A 19,413-nucleotide genomic window follows, 5' to 3' on the forward strand; every position below is an offset into this window, starting at 1 on the left:
TCAAATGGAAGTACCTGTGAATACCAACTGTATACAGTCTGTGAATGAAGTCAGTAGCCTTAACAACCCTCAGGAAGGTGTGCACAGGCCCCTTCAACACAGAGGGAGTAGATACAGCTTCGGAGGGAGCCACGTCTGGATGGACTAGACGGACACCTGTCAAGGGCCAAGTGTAGTGAACACCATCACCAAATGAGGTTAACGATGTTCCCATTCTTCCCTGGGTTGTGTAAAATACAACATTTTTACAAGACCCAAGGGGGACAGAGCCAGAAAGAATAACTGATATGAAATAGATCAATAAGCCTAGTGCCTAAAGGCTCGAGCTCCCAATTTCTGTTTTCATTTTTCAATAAAAACAAATTAAAAAAATTTACATGTGGCCTATCTTTTATCTCCAAGTGTTGTGGAACAAGAGAAATCCACGCCTGCATCTCTTTGGACTTTTTGGAACAGGGTCATCATGGAAACGGACCAGGAAATTCATTTTCTAAGTAGGTTTTTGGTGAGAGAAGGCACTTCACAGAGACTCAGAGACAGTTTGGCCTGCCTTGACCTCCCTCTCCCCCATGGTACTTCCACCCAGAGGACAGAAGATGTCCTCTAAACGTCCAGTGTGCAGGCACAATGGGAGAGCCTAAAGGACGTTCATTCAGAAGAGGAGCAGCAGCAACGTGATATGGAGTTCGGATGGTTCACCTGCTTTAATTGGGCACTTTCTTGGGTTATTTTCACTCGGTAATGGCTTATTAATTTCAGCTTAGTTGAAATGAATGTCAACCCAGTGCCACCCACTGTGTTAGGCACCAGGAAGCCTGGACAGATAATGCATGGTTCTGGCCCTGGGGACTCAATGTTTAGCAGGGCAGACAGAGATATGAATGGCTGAGCTGCGGGGAGATTTATTCTAGGAGAGGAGACAAACATAATGCTGTAAAAGCACCAGAGAGAGAGTAATCAGTTCCACCACAAAAGCCGCCCTCCCCTTCCTCATCTCCCCCGCCCCCAGCAGAAGGTGCTAGGCTCTGGATTCTGGCAGAAGGTGCTGGGGAAGATTATAAGCTACCACAGCTGGAAGCCATTAGTCCCGCTGCAATGACAGGTGAGGCCAGCAGAAGGCTCAACACAGAGGGTGAGTCCAAGACAGAGCAGCCAAGCTCAGGTGCCATCTGGACCAGGAAAGAGGATCTGGGAAGCTGGGATAAAATCTGAAGCAAAAGCCCTGCTGCTTAGTTAGCCCTCCACAGGCCGTGCCCAGGGAAAGGCTGAGAACCATCGGCAGGTGGCTGGGATCCAGCTCCCCTGGAAATGCCTTCATCACCTGCTCTACGGTCTCCCTGCAAGGCAGCAACGAGAATGCAGTGCCCTGAGAGCATGCGAGACCTCGCACCAGACACTATGGTGGGTACAGGAATGGGAAAACTCAGCCCAGGCCCTGAAAGAGATGCATCTCTCTAGACAGAAACATTAAAAGACGGTACACATTAGATGAGGTGATAGAGATGATGTTAACCAGCCCTACTGTAATAATTTTGCGATATATACATGTACCAAATAATCATAGTGTACACCTTAAACTTAAACAATATTATATGTCAATTGTATCACAATGAAGCTGGAAAAAATGCACTGCAAATTAACAGTGTTCCGATAAAACTTTACTTTCAAAAAAAAAAAAAAAACAGAAGATGGTACGCAAAGTGGAAATGCCAGTCGATGTGGGAGGAAACAGTGAGTGAGTTGATTGGTAAAGGCCTCTAGGAGGAGATAATTTTGCACAGGGCCCTGAAGATGGTTAGAATCCAAGTAAATAGAGAGAGAACAGGGAAGAAATTCCAAGAAGACACTATGAGCCCAAGCACAGGAGCTGCCAGCGGAGGCAAAAGGAAACATGAAGTGTCTGAATCCTACGAGGGTAGAAGAGTACAAGTGAGATGGGGTAGGAGGAAATGTCTGCTGCAGGTCAGGGGGGAGCTTTAATCCCATGCTACGGAGGCTGGCCTGAATCCTGAAGGCAACGGGCAGTCACTAGCAGATTCTGAGCTTCATAAAAGCAAATTATCTTGCATAACACTTCTCTCTGAAAAACATCCCTCCCTGACCAATAAAGGCCATTCAACTGGAAGATGTCAAAGCACAACCTAGTCTCAAGTTATAAATTTACCTGCCAACTACTGAGAGCCATATCAGCTCGAGAAGGTTTGGTCTCTGCACTATATTTATTTCCCAGTCAAAAATTTAAGGCACTAACAACAGTAGAGAAAGAGGCAAGCTGAGGTTGAACAGGTTCCCAAAGCTCCCAAAGCCCTGGAAGTACAGAAAACACATTAAACAGCAGCAAAATCAAAGGGTAAGACTGGAGTCCAAACTCTGCCTATCGTTCATCCTCCATCAGGTCAAGCGTCTACCACTTGGCTGGCCTCCATCCCCACTGGTGCTCGAATGCGAACTGGTCCTCACTGCGGTACCTTATAATTAAAGGTAAAAGTACACACAAGCACTGCCAAAGGAGAGGAGCCAAACATGTGGGAAGCATCATTTGGAAATGCCCAGGGGTGTGGTGAGGCGCAGGCAGCAGTGGGATTCTGCCACCACTTTGCTGAGTGACCTTCAATAACCCCCCTGGAGGTGAGAAAGAATGGATTCACCCGTTCCTTTTGAAGCAGCCATGGGGATTAGGACATCTGCCCGGAGCTTAGGGGAGGGGTGTCCATCCAAAACCCAAGCTTGACTTGGCTGGGATGAACTGGAGGAAAGCACATCACAGGCACCATCCATGTTCAGATATTCAATGTTGCTTTGCCTCGTGGTAAGTGAAGGTGGCATGAGCTTTCAGCCAAACAGAAAGGACTTAAATTGGCTTACAAGACACATATTCAGTGTTAGCAATTTCTTAGAATGGAACTTGCATTTTAAAGTGAATGCTTCTAATGGATTTAATATGCAGCTTCCTGGCATTCAAATTAATACCCATTTTTTCTAGAATACGCTTAATTTCTAAAGTGAAATTCAACTGCAACAGCAATGTAGAAACCACTGATCCACTTGGCAAACTATAGCTCATCTTTCAAGGCTTATTCAAGAGTGACCTCTGTTCCATATTGTCCACTAACCACTCATGATAGACTTGATCACTCCTTCCTCTGTGTTACCAAAGCATTTGATACATACCTCTATTAGAATATGCTTCCCTGGTCAGAGACCAAGTCTTGTTCATCTTGGAGATCGCTGTGCCTGGCACTGTGCTAACCACAGAGCAAATTTTCAGTAAACGTTTGCTGAATTGATGTCGAATTGGATTTATTTGCTCTTAATCCTATGTTCAACAACAAGAACCACAAACATACTTTATTGTGTTACATTTACCTTTGTTTGCCAAGACTTATGTGTGCTCGTAAGCATAAGCCCGTCTCCTAGGATCTAGAACTATAAATCCAATTGCCTAAAAGCCTTCATACCTGGATGTCCTATGATGTAAAATTCAACATGCCCCAACCAAACTGATTATCTTTTGCCCCAAACCTGTTCTTTCTTTGTAGTTCATCCATGTTTTACAAATATCCCCAACCCCCACTCATTTACTCAGCCATTCAGCTGAAATCCTGAAAACCACCCTTAAATCTTCTGTATCCCAGCATCCAAGCAAGAGTTGATCCCACTTCTCTAGCCCTTCTCAAAGCCAACCCCTCACCATCCTTCTGCCACAGCAGGAGTCCATGCCCTTAGCATCCCTTGCCCAGAATGTCAGCCACTGGTATTCTGCTTGCTTTATTTCAAATATACAGTTCTATAACCTGGTTTTTGTTTTTTCTTATATATAATGAATAGCTTTTCATATCAACAAACCTAATCTTTAATCAGTGCATAGTATTCCACCATGCTAACGTATTTTAATTGACCAATACACCTCTCATGGTTGGGCATTCAGGTGACTTCTAATCTTTTAAGTAATTTAATTTTAATAATAATTTTCACAAGGCAACGTCATACTGGACTCTGATGTGAATCTCACCATCCTTCACCCTGTTCCCCGAGTGATCTTTCTAAGAAAGGTGCAATGACTCCCTACTCTGTATTCTGTTAAGAACAAAACAAACAAACAAAAAAAACACTGAACTCCCTAGCCCAGAACAGGAGACCCTTACTCAGGTGGCCCTTTACCACTTCTCCTTCTTCCTCTGCCACCTCCTCGCGCGTGCTTTCACCCCACCCCTTACAAAGTTCTTGGGGCTTCCTGAACGTACCTCACTCTCTCACATGTGTAAGTCTTCACACACGTCCTCTGCCCAGAAAACCCTCCCCAACCCACGACCACCAAGAGTCCTCAGTAAACCCCTCCTGATGCACTGACTCGGCTTCAATGTTAGGTTCTCTGTGGGCCCTCCTGGCCCTGACAGGTAGAATCAGCACCTCCTTCCTCTGTGACCCACAGCATTCATCACCCTCCTGGACATACCTCCATAAAAGCAAAGGCCCAAGACACTAGACACACTCTAACATATTTGATGGATAAATGAATTTTTCTTTCCTCCAACCAAACCAGTGGTTCTTGATGCATTTAAAACTTGTCTGAGGTCAAAGGACTGATACTGTCAAGCAGGACAAGAGAAGCCTGGATAGGTAAGCTGGGAACCACGTGCTGAACCGCACACACGTATAGACCTCCCCCAGGGACACCGGGCAGATTGTGAAAGTTTCCCAGTGAGGAGTGCCGTGATCAAAGTGGTGATTCCTAAAAATAAATAACGTGTTCTGACTGCTGTCATTTTTTGAGAGGATGACTGGGCTAAGGGTCTGCTTCCTCACCACTTCCTCTCCCTCCCTCATTTCCAGAGCTTGATGGTCCAGACCCCAAGTCCCCGCCCAAAGACTTCAGGGTAAACTTGGGATGCATGTGAGTTCATATGCAAGCAGCTGGAGGACTAAAGAGAAAGCATCTTCATAGCTGCTAGAGAGGAGAGGGTGACTCGGAGGACTTTAATCCATTTACAGTTGTCTTAGGGTCCAGCTAAGGCAAGAAAGGCTCTCCAGACAGCCACGTCATGAAGCTATTATTGTTGAGGAAATCTCAGAGAAATAACTTTTTACAACCTTGCGTCTGCAAGGCTGGTCTCCTCAGAGCTATCGAATGCTGATGCTCTGTGATTTGGGATGGAGGCAGGGCAGCTGAGACCAGGAGGCCAGCACTTTATTATTCCAAGCCGACTTTTCAGAGCTAACCTGTGTGCTAAGATTCTGCTCTGACATCAACTTATTCCTCTCCAAAGGTCCACAGTGGCGTCAGGAAATCTTCCATGCATATATCTGCTGTCACCGTCTCCCCGGGGATGATTAAAGATTGGAGGTTCAGGCCAAAGACCACTTTGGATAATTGCATCCTATCTCTCTGCTACTCTTCTGTGTCTGTCCTTCTTGTCTGGCCTGGCCTGACTGTTTTAATCAGTCAAGTGCCTCTCCTGCTACCATCCCCCAACAAGGGAAAGGTACCCGATGAAAACAGGCTGCCAATAACCTCACAGTCTCAGTCAGGCAGGAACCCTGTGTCCAGGCCTGCCATGCACTCTGTGGCCTGTCCCCCTCCTCTCTTCCCTTCTGGCTGGTCTTTCTGTTTGGGGCCTTTTCTCGCCCTTTGGACTTTAGCATACCTTCTTTCTCCAACTTGGACCTTTTCCCTCTTTGTTCAACCTTTTCTCAGACTCTCCTCTGATTTTGCTGCCTTTGCCTGCTCTGGGTCCAAGATGGCCTTGGGGACCTTATCCACGGCCACATGCCCATAGGCAGTTCCTTACCTGAGTCACCCTGGTCTGAAAGACTGACCTGGCCTCTTCTGATCCCACTGCCCTGCAGACTCTGGGTTTACTGGACACATAACAAGAGCCCCAAAGCTCCCAGTTGTCCACGTCTTCCTTGGTCACCCATATGCCTAGGTCTGTCTGCACTGTGTAGCGTCTTTCTGTGCTGCTTCACAGGAAGAGCATTGGGCTTGAAGCCAGAAATCTGATGTCCAAAACCATAGTTCTGTCATTAAGTAGCTAGGTAACCTTGAATAAGTGAGAGGCCCTTGCTGGGCATTCAGTTTCTTCATCAGTTTCATGACAGGCTTGAACCAGACAACCTTCGAGTCACCTGCCAGCTCCACACCTCTCCAAGCCTATCACCCGATGCCCAAGAGAGCGCCTGAGTCCCCAACCAGGCTGAGGGCCATTCGTAAATGGGCAGCTTCACCCAGGGATGACCGCTTGTTTGCGGGCACCACTTGTCCTGACATCGGGGTGATCATAAGAGTGATAGTAACAGCATTTACTAACTGGACACCTGGATTCAGTCACTGGTTAAGCATCTGCAAGCATTTTTCATTTATCAGCCTATGAGGTGAGTACTAACATTATCTTGATTACATAGGCAAGGAAACAGAAGCTTAGAAATAGTTAATAACGTGCCCCAGCCACCAGCTGCTAAGAGGCAGGGCCAGGATTTGCACAAAGTGGCCTCTTGCCCAAGTGGAAAGAGACCCCTGAGGACCCAGCCAGCCCCGCCCTATGGGGCTCCAGACTGGGAATGCTATAGCCGAGCCCTGCCAGTCATTCTTGTGAACTACCGAATGCTCAGACGTTTTCCATAGGCAACACAGTGCCCCATCCTCCCTGGCCTAGCGCCTGTCCGATATTGAAGGAAACTCAGCACTCCTATGCTTCTCTGACTTCTCCCCGCAGGGAACTCTTTCTGTAACTTCTCAGCACGGGACCACGGCATTGCTGGACTGAAGGAAACACATTCCTCTGCATATCTATGCTCCTTTTTTAAATATGTAAAGAGAGGTTTCTGGAAGGTCACAGTGTCCATCTAAGCCAAGGGAGGCCAATAAGACACCATGTTCAAAGCTCTTGTTTCCAATTTGGACAATCTGGGTTCTAAGCCTGGCCTGGCCTCTCTGCCGCAGGGAGACCTCTGTCTTTTTGCTTCGATGTGCTCGCTCTCTCTTTCTCCCTGCCTTGAGCGCCCACAATCACTCTCACTCTTGCCTCCCTAACATTTTCATAAAATGCGGATGATGACAGTATTTACTTTATCTATTTTTGTGTGCACGGAAAGTGTTCATGCAAAACCATGTGCACGGCACACAGTAAGTGCCCAATAAACATTAGTACTCTTGTTTCTTTCTAACGTCCATGCTGGACCTAGAACCTCGTCCTGATGTCTCATCTAGCAGTGGCTGTCATAACTGCAGTCTCTGAGGTCTTGGGCCACCCGCTTCTCTTCCAGCTCTCAGCCCCAAGTGAAAGTTCTACTTAAATACAATCTCTGCCAGAATGGGGTCCATGACTGAAGTGCCTGCATGCTTCCTGGGCCTGGTGCAGAGACCCCCCCCACACACAGCAGGGAGCTCCCCAAAGGTGTGGTGTCGAGACAGATCATCTTTACACCACCAAGAGGGAGCAGTAAAGCTGGATGTGCATGTGCACAGATGGAGGTGGCGTTTCATGGGGTTACAATGCTGGAGGGACTCTCTGGAGGCAGGCAGACCTGGATGTGAAGCCCTGTTCCAGCAGCTCTATGTGCCTAATGGGGCTTGGGTGATAATAGGAGGAAACTTGCTCTGCACATACTGCCCAAGGCTGGCAACCATCACTTTTAATTTATACTCCATTAAGTGAGGTAGAAGCAATCACTGGATCAATGAGAAGGCACATAAGGCAGGTGGCTGGATAGAGGGAGAAAAGAAAGGATGCAGAGGGGACAATTTTTTGGTTGTTTTGGAAGTTGAACGGACTTTGCTTTAATGCTGGTTTGAGAGAGGGTAGATTCCTTCTCCCAGGATGAAAAAGTCAGCGATGTAGCAATGGGCTACCTGGGAACTGGGAGGCATCACTCAGCAGAGGGGAAGCCAAAGAGAGGTTCATTTAACCAGGCTGGGGGTGGGAGGGTCACACTGCTGCTCTGTGGACTCTATATACATTATGTTATTTCATTCTTAAAGTTGCTTTTTTAATCCCATTGTGAGTCCCATTTACAGATGAGAAAGCTCAGGCTTAGAGAAGGTAAACAGTACATCCAAGGTCACACAGCCAGGCACAGGGTGTGCTATGAAGCTCTTCCCTCCACATCATAACTCCTCACTGGGCACCAGGGAGGAACCAGGAACAGCGGGCAAGTTTCTAAACCAAACCGCACTCTTTCCCATCGCTGGCAGCTGGGAGACATTCAAGTACATTTCTCATACCTCTATCCTCTCTGGTTCATTTCTTTCGTCTGTTTGGTCATCATAAGACAGCCTGGCCATTCCTCGGGGTGAGGTTCGTGCTGTGGAGGGACAAGGCTGTCTGTCTGCTCCTGCTCCTGGGGACCCTCTGCGTGGGGCTGCCAGCACCAAGCTGGGCCCCCATCTGTCACTGGGGTCAGTGTCTCACTCTGCACTGCCAGTCTGACCCCAACATGCAGGGACCGGGACTTGCTTGTTCCAAACCAGCCCTGGAGCCATTTGGCAGCCCAAAGATCCCAGGATGCTCGCCTCTCATTACCCAGACATGCTTACCAACTAAGCGTGTGCTGAGCGCTGATGTCTGTCATTCTGACCTTGGGCTGGTAATGGGGGGACCGGCCAGGGGCAAGGCCTGCGTGCCAGTAGCAATCTTTCTGCTTGGTTGAGCTCACCAAGGAAGGAAAACACAATTGTTTCTTTCACTGGTGCTGTGGTGGTTTTTGTCACAGACTTCGCTACCTGGGGGGCAGTGAGACCCGTTTGCTATATAGCTGTGCGTCAGAACATTAGGAAGAACGTATCGCCCTGGCTTCCCAGGCTCTTTGCAAAAATTGTTCTTGCCTGTGATGCTCAGAAAATACACCCCGAAGGTCTGGTGAGGGCAGGGCAGGGAGAAGAGATGGAATAGGATACTCGACCCAGGCACCTCATCGGTCCAAGAGGCTCTCATCAGTCAGCCTCTCTCAAACACTGCTCTCATGCTCTCAGCCTGCTATGGCTCCCCAGGCCCCCCTGCACTGAGTCCCAACTCCAGCCCTGAGCTTCAACAGCTCTAGAATATGCAGTCCCTCCCATCTCTCTCCCAACTTGCCGCTGCTAAACCCAATATGCCTATTAAGACCTCCAAACCCTTAAACTCCCCTATTGAGATGGTCATTTCTATTCCCTCCTTCTCCAAATCCCAAGCTTGCTTCAAAAGTCTGCCCAATTTTTACCTCTATCTTTCACTGGCTCTGATCATGCCACAGGACAGCATCTTTCTTCAAGCCTGGCACAGTATTAACCCTTTCAGTTATTTCTAACACTTGCATAATGCTCTTTGTTGAACACCTTCCAGACACACACAGATGCATGTGTGTGTGTACACAGAAAACCCAAAACCAATAAAAATAAAATTTAAAAAAATAGGATAGGCAAACATAAATCATGAAAAAGTACAGTAAAGAGCTAATTTTTATTATTCCTCTTAAATGCCTGGATAATCTTACTGTAAATCATCTCATTGTTTAAAAAAATATGATACACTCAATGCAAACCCCAAAGGACACTTTGGAAAGAAGCCAGGCTATAGGTTTATATTCTTCCCATTTTCAAATAAAATGCAAAGGAAAAAAACCTAGTAATCTTTTTAATGAGCCTTTAAATAAATTCTTGGCTAGAACACACTGCAGTAATTTATACAGGGGACCACATGCATATATTTGCTGAGAAAGGGACTTTGTGACTAAAGAGTGAATTTCCAAGAATTACTCTAGATTCCTTTCCTTTAAGTGATTAGTCTGAAGTGAACCACACTTCATATCCACTCCATTGCTGGGTCACACTTGCAAAGGCAAATGGACACTTGTAAACCAGTGTCTGTCCCCTCACTGATCCACCTCTCTTCTGACTTCTTAACTTTCCTTTATTCTGATTTCTCAGGCCCTGATGAAGTCAGATACTTTCACTTTGGGGGGGTTTACTTTCTGGTTCTTTTTCTGAACATACCAAGAAGAAAAAGGTTTGGACTTGGAATCCGTAAATGAAGATGATTTGGCCCAAGTTCTGTTCTTTTCCTTTCTCACTCCTTCCTTTCACACATTTTCTCCTAAACTCATCTCCTGAAACACTGCTTTAGCCTCTCGGTAACTGTTAATTTATGAGGCAAGAAGAACGAGGTGGTTGTGAATTAACAAGAGTGGGACAATTTCTCTCCATCAGCAGAATAATCAATCTCTCTCAGGCAGTCAGCAGGTTGGTTTTAAACGTCTTGGACAAAGCAGGATGTGAGACTCTTAAAAACCCAGGACTCTGCGTTCTACATCCTTCTTAAGGAAGCCAAGAAGCAGGCAGCCCAGCAGGGGAGGCCCAGCAGCCCTGTGGTGGGCTCGCACGGTGTCTGGATTCCAGGGTGTGGTCCTGAGGGCAGCTCCACCTGAGGGGTCCCTTGCTGTAGCTGGTTTCCTCCAAATCAATATTATGTTTCTCATTTTATCCTAATTATGATCCCAGAAGGAGGGGATATGTAAATAGTCTTTTATCCCCACTTTACAGCTTGAGAAAGAGGGGCTCAGACCATTTAAATGACAATTTAAATGAAGAGAAAGGTCTAAACCAGAAATCCTGATTCTTTCCCTGACTCTTTGCCCCAGGGTACCCAGTCTCATTTCTTTGATAGCCGTTTCTCTCGAGCATGATACTTCCAACATGCTCGAGGCAGTTTGCTTTCGAGACCCTTGATTTCTCATCCAGGTTCATTTGAAACAGGATTCCAGCCGCAATACCCTTCAGGCTTTGAGACCAGAGAACTGAGAAGCTGTGAATGTTTGCATGAAGCCTATAATGCACACTGACTAAGACGGGCAGGGTGTACATATTTCCAACTGTTCCCCACCTGCACCTACCCCAGCACCCAGTCGGGGTTCTCCATCATCAGATCTGCGTGTTCCAGCAAGAGCCCATGGGCTTGGCAGAGAACCGGACTAGGAGTCAGCAGACCCAGTTCCAGCACTGGCTCTGCTGCAAATGACTTCCTGACCTCGGGCAAGTCCCCAGGTGGTCTCTTCTGTTAAGTGAGGGCTTGCCTAGACAGTCTTTGACGGTCCTTCTATCCCCAACACGTGGTGCATCTAAGAATTAAATATGAGCGAAAGTGAGTTAGATGGGCACATTAAACCAAGGTACGTGACCATCAGCAACCAAATTTGAGTAGGTCACTGACCTCTCGGTGCCAAACTTTCATCATTTGTAAATGGACTAATGATAGTACCAATAGCATAGAGTGCTGGTGAGGTATTAAATGGGTTAATTTACATAAAACCTTTAGAATAATTTTGGAACATAGCAAAACTTCTTAAAAACTGCTAGCTGCTGTTTCTCCTTCTCCTTCTTATCAACATCATTACTGTCATTTTATTATTATTATTAAACACTTATCTTTGTTTTATTGACTGTTATTATTATTTTTAATTTAATGTTTATTTTATGTTGGAGTATAGTTGATGTACAATGTTGTGTTAGTTTCGGGTGTACAGCAAAGTGACTCAGTTATACATATACATATATCCATTCTATTTTAGATTCTTTGGAAACACAAAGGAATAGTAGCGCTAAGAGGGCTTTCTCTTACTTGCTCTTTAAATATAGCTTATTACGCACATTTTCTGAAGGGAGAAAGCAGGGCCCACAGAGATGAGATGCCTGCAGGTTGAGGCTGCAGGAAGTAGGTGGCCATGAAGGAAGAAGTATGATGCAATAGAGTTGGTCCTTTGCCTGCTATTGCGATACCTGATGTCCTCGCTCCTGGGTTGCCAGAACAGATGCAGACAGCTCCCTTTCCTGCTGGAGGAGGGCTGTGCATACCTGGGTGAGGACAGTGATGCTCCTGGGAGGTTACATTGGCTCATGTGACGGAGCCCCCTAGTTGGGCCAAGGAGGATGCTGCAGTTCTGAGCTCAGCAGCAGACACAGAGGCTTGCAGGGAACCACCCACCTTCTGAACAAGGAACTCTGACTTCAGAAGAGCTGGCCTGAATGGGAGGGCTTAGCTGCCAATATGTGGCCAGAAAACCAAGAGTTATGGGAATCACCCCTCCAAAGACTAGCCAACTGGCTATCCACTGAGCCCCAAGTCCACAGATCATCGTGTATCACCATGTAGCCTTCTGTGAGGCACTGTCCAAATGGTGGTCATCCAGATGATCGAAGTGGAAGGAGCCTCAAAAAGTATAGGACCTACACTTGCCACTATACATATATGGAAATGGAGGCTCTGCAAGGGAGCTGGCTTACTCAAGAACACCCAGGGGCAGAACCAGGACCAGAAAAAAAGATGTCTGCCTCCTTCTCCTACTCTAATGGTCTTACCCTAACTGACGCAAAAGGTCCTTTCACACTGCGGAACCTACTATGTAATTCCTTTGAGTCAAAGGGAGGTCTTTGTGAGCCATGCTCAGCTTGGTTTATCTATTACACAGATCATAAAAGCATCACTGCAGGCCCCCAGTGAGAGCAGCTTCTAAGTGTTATCCTTATCCTGTTTCCCCAAAGACCACACTGCAAATGCCAACTTTTTACCTGGAGAATTACTACTCAGATTATGGCATTTGACATCCATTGGATACAAGGGATTAAAGTAGATTTGGGACAGTCTGCCAGGCCCCCCACCCTGAACTCCACACCCTAGCCTGTCTAAAACATTTCAAAATATATAAGTTTCATGTGAAAATATGCAGAGAAAAATCTGCTAAGAAAATAAGGAGCTGATGATAATGACGGCATGACTGCACTGAGCCTTCGTTCGCCCATGACAACAGTCACGTGGAGCTTAGATCACTGAGTGGCCCACATCTCTCATGGTCATCACCTGCCTGGCCCTTGTCTGCATTTGCGTTTGAGACCCTAGGTCTATGCATGCAGTAGTTTCCTGTATGCATCTTGTCTGCCCAAGCAGACTGCACACTTCTGAAAGCAGGAACCTCCCATCCAAAATACTCTGCTCAGAGCTAGACACTTAACAGATGGTTTAATAGCCTAAAATTATCTTTCCACCTTTTTTTTTTTTTTTTTTTGCTTTGCTTTAGTGTAAGAGATTTTAATATCCGTGAATTAAAAGTGTACTACTTTAGAGCTGACTTTCCCTGGCCCTCCAACCATCTCAGGAGACATGGTCTGGGAAATCAGGGGTCCAAGATTTTCAGATTCTGTGTTTTGTTTTGTGTAGAGGTTTTCCATGTGTCAAAGAGAGCTCAGGGTTATGCTGCTGTATCGAGAGACCGGCACGGGAATAACCAATGTCCGACCACACACACAATGCCTCTTAACAGCTTGACAGAGGCGGCCTGCTTATCAGAGAAATCTGACTGGTAATTCCCACTATATTTCTACAGGGTAGCCTGGAAGTAATTATCCTTTTCACTGGTAAATCAGTTAGGGAAGGAGAATCTAACAGTCCTCTCCCTCTCCAAGAAACTGTTAATCCTGTAATGGTAATGGACAGAAAACTCCAGGCAATATAGTTACTATTAACAGAGGGATGCTCGCACTCACCTGGTCTCTTCACCTGTGGCAGGGGCGGCCAAGCTGAAGCAGGTCAGAGTAAACAGCATGGCCTGTGTGGCCAGACAGAGGGGGCTGGGGATGCTGAGCCACCTCTTACTTGCTACTTTAGAGAAAGCAAACGGCTCATCTGCCTGAGCCTCCATTTTTTCACCTGCCAAATGGGAATAAAACCACCAGGCTCAGGGAATTAAGAGTGAAACTTAGAATACAGTGTAGAAATGAATGTGGCCCAGTGCCCAGAACTTCTTAGGAGCTCAATTTTAAAAAGTCTTTATCCTCTTCTGACATCAGCCCTTACCATCCTCCCACCCACCTCCATCCCCACACACAGGCACACACACCTCTGCTCTGCAGTAACCTGACCACATTCCCTGGCACTCAGGACTTTCTAAGCACTATCATTTCCAAAACAGTTTCCAAATCTGCAGGTGGCAGCCGCTTTTGAGCCAGAGCAATTAGGCCATAACACGCCTGCATTTCTCTATCCACTCAAAGATTTGTTCTTAAGTAGACACTCTTGGTACAGCCACCATGGAAAACAGCTTGGAGGTTCCTTAAAAAACTAAAAATAGAACTACTATATGATCTACTAATCCCACTACTGGGCATATACCCAGAGAAAACCATAATCCCAAAAGAAACATGTACCATAATGTTTATTGCAGCACTATTTACAACAGGACACGGAAGCAACCTAAATGCCCATCAACAAATGAATGGATACAGAAGATGTGGCATATATATACAATGGAATATTACTCAGCTATAAAAAGGAATGAGATGGAGCTATATGTAATGAGGTGGATAGACCTAGAGTGTGTCATACAGAGTGAAGTAAGTCAGAAAGAGAAAGACAAATATTGTATGCTAACTCACATATATGGAGTCTAAAAATGGTACTGATGAACTCAGTGACAAGACAAGAACAAGGATGCAGATGCAGAGAATGGACTGGAGAACTCGAGGTTTGGGGGGGCGGGGGGTGAAGGGGAAGCTGAGATGAAGTGAGAGAGTAGCATAGACATATATATACTACCAACTGTAAAATAGATAGCCAGTGGGAAGTTGCTGTATAACAAAGAGAGTTCAACTCGAGGATGGATGATGCCTTAGAGGTCTGGGACAGGGAGGGTGGGAGGGAGCCGAGGGAGGGAGGGAATATGGGAATATGTGTATAAATACAGATGATTGACCTTGGTGTAGCTCAAAATAAATAAATAAATAAATAGGGAAAAAAGGGGAATTCTAAAATAAAATAAAATAAAATAAAATAGACACTCTTGGTACTTAAGCCCTTCCCTTGTTGAGGCACAAAGACTTCAGCCTGTTTGTACAAAGCACAGTGTTGGTAAATGCAGGCTTGACCTTAGCACATGCCATTCTGGATGGGCCTAGGGACAGAGTCAGCTGACAGTAACGAGCTCTAGGAACCCAGGGATGTTTATCTCCTGCAAAGGGAAGAGGAGGCTGTGAGCTGGAGCTCAGACCCCAACAGAGCAGAGCCCTCCTCCAGAGGCAAGCCTCACATCCCCATGGGGAACTAATGCACTGCTTTTTGTGTTCAAAGTGCCAGACTCCGACATCACCCAGGCAATGGGCTAACTGGCCAATGGCCAGAGAAAGGCAGACAGCAAGGGATGAAGAATCATGTCAAATTCAACTAGGGCGGGTCCATGCCATTAAAATAATGCCACCACACCACAGGATGGTCTAGAACAACTTCAATTCAAGTAGCTCCCAACGTTCCATATCAGTACTCTCATTTGAAAAAAAAAAAAAAACTAGTAGATACAACTAGTCTAAACTCCAACTTCCTTAAGGGAGCCCAGCATTGCCAGGTGTATCCTAATTTGTCTCCCAAATAAACCTCTTGGGAAGACTGTTGCAGACTCATCACTTAGAAGTAAAATAGGTGTGGTGTGTTTTACGTAGAGGCTATTTCCTGATCTTGCCTGCCTTCTAAAATGCCTGGGAGGACCGGCAATTATACAGATAAAGCTCTAAAAGGAATCTGAGCATAGTAGATGCTCAATTAATGCTAACTAAATAATTACTAGCAGGAGACTATATGCATGTTAACACTTCTGCTTTCAACTGAATCGTTTATTAGCTATCTACATTTGGAGAATTTACGTTGTCAAAAAAGTGTTAAGACATGAACAATTAGCTTTGGGAACAACTATATAAATAAAAGCAGACTTCACTGTTTTGCTAGGGGTGACAGAACTCTGATGTGCTCCCAGTCTCCAAAGAAAGCAGCAGCCATCTGTTACATAAGTAACTCATTAGGTGAAGAGCAAGTGTTTCAACAAGATGAACTGAAAAATCTGCTGTAGACGACTGCCATTAGCTGGCTGATGAACATGGGGAGCTAGGTTGATGAACTTGGGGAGCTACGGATAATTTGAGTGCTGATGGGATCAAAAGAATCCTGCTTAATTCAAGCGCAGATGAGAATCCAGGTGACCAAAGGTTTAAACTCCAAGACATGTAAGAAGGAAACTTAAAAAAAAGAAAAAAGTTGCCTTACATGGTCATAATGACCCAAAGGAAGAAAAAAAAAAAAAAAGGCTGTTTTCATTTACATCTAACTGTCATTTTGCCTGAGTGGCTTGAGAAGCACAGGTCTAGTGTACTTGACTATTCTGGTAAAGAGAAAGTCACCATGTAGAATACCTGCGCATCGTCAGCACCTCAAGGCTCAGAATACAATCAAAAATGCTTAACAACAAAATGAAACAATCTAATTTCATCTTTCCTTGGATGATTCAGAAAGCACTTCGGGACCACACAGTCTCCTTATGAAATTAATTTCTATTGCTGGTTCCAAAGTAAGTGAATAAATAGTAACTAAACAATGAAACCCATGGCACTAGCCTATCTTTTGTCTTTCCCCGATCTGAGTGAAGAAAATGTCTGCACTTTTAACTTTCTTGGTGGCAGTGCCTCTTAGGTGGGATTTAACTGCGTTTTGGTAGTGTTTTTCAGACAAGAAAGGCAAAACTAGCCTAACTTTTGTCAACTGGGCAATAATCCCGTGCGGAATTGCTCCAGAGACCCCCTGGTGTGAACATCACCTCTGGGAAGGAGAAACGGAGGTGCAATTCTGCACCAGTGGGCTCCATATCCCAGCTGCATGTTCCTTCTAACCCCCAGTATCTGTCTTATCCTGCAACAGTGTCTCCCACACTACTGAGCGCCTCTAGGTCACGCTAAGAAGAGAGAAAACAGTCAGGAGTGGCAAAAAATGGCAGAAGAACGAAAGAGATGTCAGGAGTAGGAGGTCCACGGAAAAGATATATGACAGACGACGACCAGAATAGATGCAAACAGGTGTGACCCTTCATGTGCCCCTTGGGAAAATCCTCCTGAGGACAGCTGATCTATCATCTACATGAAGATGTGATAAATTCTGTTGTGGTCCAGACATAGGTCAGAGATCACTGCTAAAGGGCATCTGCCATGTGTCAAATACCCACTTCTTGCTTCTCCCAGAGTGCGTGCACCACTCCCTACCCCCCTTGATTCCACCTGACCCCAAGTCACCGGGTCGGGTGGAAAGAGCTTTAAGCTGGGAGTTAAAAACCAACTGCCCATCCTGCCACTGACCAGCTGAGCAGCATGGGCAGGACCCTTGTCCTCTGTGGCCCTCAGCTTCCTTCTTAATGAAGGGAGAAGGCGGAGTGGAGATAGATCATAGCTGACTTGATTCAGTCAAGTTTTATCATGTGTCCATCAACGACACAGCACCAATTCAAGGTCATGAAGCAACTGCCTCAAGCTCCCAGGTCAGGACGAGACCATCAGTTTTAGAGCCCAGAGCTGTCATCATATGAGAAGAAAAGGAACAGAGAGTGATCTGAAGCCAAGAAACCTGGACTGAGCATCAGGAGTCCTGGACTCTTAGTCTGGCTCCTTTTCTTACCTGGCTTTATGGGCTTTTCTGACTTCAGTTTCCTCATCTGGAAATTGAGACTATTGGTATATATGAAGGATTCTTAACCAAGACTCCATGAACATCTTGGATCTAGAGGTGGGATTCAAGGTGTTCATAAACACCTAAAAATTGCTTGCAAAATTTGGGGGCGGGGGGCATGTGTCTGGAGAGGAGGTCTAGAGCTTTAATCATGTTTGCAGAAGAGTTGCAGTTCAAAAACTATCAATAAGTGCTCATATAGATGAAATCTATGATCCCTTCCAGCTCTAACATTCAATAATTCAAATAACAATATTGAAAAATGTGAAAATGACAGCCCTTTTGGACAAAGAAAAGAGAAACTACTCAGCTAAAACCAGGAACAGGCACCTAAACAGCCCTCATAATTATCAGGGTTTTCGCACCTGGCACCTGGCTCATGGCACAGTCCCAGGTGTGAGGACCCCTGCAGCTGCTGGATCTTTGAGCATCAGTCACCAGTGCTGACCGTGAGGAGAAGGGGTGGCTGTGAGTTCCCATGCTAAGGGTCTGAGTCCAAGTTGCTCTGCTTTGAGTAGCACAAACAATCACTGTTCTCAGCCACGGCTTAGACTCCACCAGGTTGAAATCAGAGATCAGGGACATCTGCCCAATGGGTTGAAGATCACCCCTGCACCTACCTCGCTAAAGAAAGGATTGGCAAAAGCACTGGGAATGCAAATCAGATGACCAGGGGAGATCTGGGGAGTGCCATTTTCAGCCCTTTAGAAACCCTAAAATGGCCTTTTATATCCATGATGTGTTTACTGAGGCCAGGCTGCCTAAGTTTCTAAACTAGAGTGCCTTCCTAGCTGAGGAAAGCTCACCTTTCCCCAAAGCCAACATATTAAAAAGCATTTATTTTTCAAAACCATCCATCGTCCTGTGGAATCCAGGCCCCCTCCTCCCAGGAGGTCTCCATGACCAAAGTCTGACCTTACATGATGTCACCCATGCCCTGGCTATTAAGTAAAGAAGACAGACAGAAAAGCAGAAGCCAGCGGAACCAGTCTGCTCCCCTGGGCCTCAGAAGGAGCTCTGGATCAAGTGAAAGAATCCAGGGGCTGCCTGTCCTTCCCTTGGAGGAAACCGACCCCTTCTTTACAAGGAACTCTCTGAAAACAGACCAGCAAAAAGGAGGCTGTAGGAGGACTCAGCTCTGGAGTCAAGCAGACCCATTCTCAAATCCCAGATCTGTTACTCACCGTGTTATCTGTTACTGTCTGGCTCTGGCTAGAAAGTTACTTAATCTCTCTGAGCTTCAGTTTCTTCATCTGTAAAATGGGGACAGTAATCGTTTCTACCGCAGAGATTCATTGTGAGGATAAGTGAGATAAGATGTCTAAAGCACCATCCCTGGCACAAAGGAACCCCTAATACAGTTATATTGTTTTACAGCTGTTGTTATGGCTATTATTATTATGAGAATTCTTAAAATTACAGTGTCTGTAGTGTTCTTTGCATATAAAATAGACACTCTATAAGTGACTCCATGGATACTGTTTTTTTTTCTTAACCCCTGGCCCTTGGCAGCCCTGCCACTCTGCAGGGAGTGCTCAGGACCCACTGACCCCCCTCTCACCTTCCTTTTGTTGGTAGGATTGACGTAGAGGTAACTGAGGACAGTCTTCAAGCCCACTTTGTCATTGAGCTTTTCATACGTGGTGCCGTAATCTGTTGATCTGCAGGTAAGAGAGGAAGAAAGAAAGGAAGACATTGTTTTACCAAGTGGGGGACGGTGTTTCAAGGGGAACCTGGCTCTACCCCGACCTGCATCTTTGTTCCCAAATCACATGAGTGCTTAAAAGTGTTCTTCAGAGATAAAAGGCCCCATTAATTTTAGAAGAGCAATTAGACTAATGCATCTGCTTACTACCTAAGCTCGCTCCCCTTTGCTCCCGGCCTTTCTCAGAGACCTACTTTCCTGCCCTTTGTGAAG

At 45.9% G+C, this 19,413-nt stretch overlaps 1 protein-coding gene across 1 annotated transcript in view; it reads right to left on the reverse strand.

Annotated features, from left to right (window-relative positions):
* Positions 1 to 19,413, reverse strand: part of SORCS3 (sortilin related VPS10 domain containing receptor 3) — a 569,211-nt gene that overhangs the window by 299,887 nt on the left and 249,911 nt on the right. Inside the window, exon 3 of the mRNA XM_057735333.1 lies at positions 19,057 to 19,156. Within this exon, the coding sequence (XP_057591316.1) occupies positions 19,057 to 19,156 (100 nt within the window). The remainder of the gene's footprint in view (positions 1 to 19,056; positions 19,157 to 19,413) is intronic.

This window comes from Hippopotamus amphibius, chromosome 5 (assembly GCF_030028045.1).
Source record: "Hippopotamus amphibius kiboko isolate mHipAmp2 chromosome 5, mHipAmp2.hap2, whole genome shotgun sequence".
Lineage (NCBI taxonomy): Eukaryota > Metazoa > Chordata > Mammalia > Artiodactyla > Hippopotamidae > Hippopotamus > Hippopotamus amphibius.